Genomic DNA, 1,748 nt, shown 5'->3' with positions numbered 1-1,748 from the left:
TTACAGATTTGAACAAATACACACAAAAACATCAAAATTAGCACAGAAACAGTACTATATAACATTTTAGACACATTCTAGATAGTTTATCAGCTAAAAAAATGTTAATTTTGGGGTAAGTTACTCTTTAACCTCTTTCAAACTGCATCATAATTTCACGATAACCTTTTCTGTTTAATGTATAGTTAGCAGCGAGCATTAACAAACAATTAGGTTAAAAAAACGAAACATGTACAAAAGTAAAGACAGATAAATGACGAAAGGTCTTTTACAGTGGCCTGAGGTTAAACCTCCCACGTCTTGTTTCTTTACATAATGTTGTAACCTGTCGGGAAGTCGCTTTCGGAGGAGTTACTGCGCATGCGCGTTTCGACTCGGTCCGGAGTCTGTCCGCCATCTCTGTCGGCAGCCCCATTGTTCGCTCCGAAGCTAACGGCGGTGTCAAACCACTTGACGTTTCGTGTTAAATTAACTTGACCGTGTCACCGACAGCTGCCTGCGACAGTCGTGGATTTGCTCACAAGGTCGCGACTTGTTTTCGGCCATCAAGTGAGACAGGATGGACGACGAGCAGCCTAAAACCCTGTAAGTGTTTGTGACTGCGTTCCTGTTAGCACAACAACATTTAGCGGCAGTCAGAGCACACCAGAGTAAAACCGCTCCTTCCTGCCAAATATTTCAACTGTATGTGATAATTTCTTTGTGTACGTAGATAAGCTATCTTCTCAATTAAAACAGAAGACGCTGTAATGATTTAACGTTTGGTTTATCGACTGACTTTGCCTGGCTAATGCTATCGAGATAGCAAGCTAGCTACTTCCAGAAAAATCTGAAATTTCCCAGCCTGCCCCTGTCTGCACCAGGAGAACCGTTCTCTGTAGGGTTTACGTGCTGAGGTTTTATAATAAATCTAAATTTGTTATATGCCCCGGTGAAGTTTTGGTGTGAGGTAAATTTTTTAAAGAAATATTGTGTTTTGTCTGTCATCACCCTGTTAGCGGTGCTGGGGTTGGACTGGTCAATGTGGAGGCCTCAGCAGGTTTCGGGTTGTTTTATAATCTCATTCTTGTTAAGTTGTTGTGAAAACTGATAAGATTATTTGCCTGAGAAAGATCAATTAGATTTTTATTAAAACTATTTTAGGCACAGCAGCCAATCTAATATTTTGATAAGAACAGCACCGATAGTTACTGTTGTTGTAAATTTCTTCTGGGGTTCATCAAGGCTCAGAGCTGGGGACCAGTGTGTGTTTTTCCATTGTACTTAAAGCTGTTACACTTTATACAGTTTTCAGATGAAATAATTATCACTTGTCATGGAAAAATACTTAACTTAGCTTTTACTAAAAATTGGTAGGACCAAATGGGATAAAACATTATTTTTATGTAAATTAATAACGAACTAGATAAACTAAATCTAGATACACCAAATTTATACATTTTAATAACCCTTTCAGTTAAGCTGTGGAAACTGATGTTGACAGAAAGTGTCTGAAGTCGGTTTTTGGAGTAAAGGAAGAAAACATCAAGTAAATATATCTTTAAAATTGGTGATCTGTAAGGAGTACATATGTGACTAGGGCTGCCACGATTAATCGACTTAATCGATTATTAAAATAATCAATGACTAATTTAATAATCGATTAATTATTTTTTGTTCTTTACTTTGTTTTTCTCTCCAAACTGCTTTGACGCCTTCCACTGCCACATCTGCCTTTCTGTCCTTGACACACATGCACAGTAGTGGTA

The 1,748-nt window shown here is 38.0% G+C and overlaps 1 protein-coding gene across 3 annotated transcripts in view; it reads left to right on the top strand.

Annotated features, from left to right (window-relative positions):
- The first annotated feature begins 363 nt into the window (after positions 1-363).
- The window catches only part of LOC106525916 (nucleolysin TIA-1 isoform p40), a 38,515-nt gene continuing 37,130 nt past the window's right edge, over positions 364-1,748 (top strand). For all 3 annotated transcript variants that reach the window (XM_014020305.1, XM_014020304.1, XM_014020306.1), the window contains exon 1: positions 364-585. In XM_014020305.1, the coding sequence (XP_013875759.1) occupies positions 560-585 (26 nt within the window). In that variant the 5' untranslated portion in view covers positions 364-559. The remainder of the gene's footprint in view (positions 586-1,748) is intronic.

Source organism: Austrofundulus limnaeus, unplaced genomic scaffold, assembly GCF_001266775.1.
Source record: "Austrofundulus limnaeus strain Quisiro unplaced genomic scaffold, Austrofundulus_limnaeus-1.0 Scaffold248, whole genome shotgun sequence".
NCBI lineage: Eukaryota > Metazoa > Chordata > Actinopteri > Cyprinodontiformes > Rivulidae > Austrofundulus > Austrofundulus limnaeus.
Note: the sequence above shows the minus strand (reverse complement) of the source record. Positions and strands in the feature narration are given on the sequence as shown.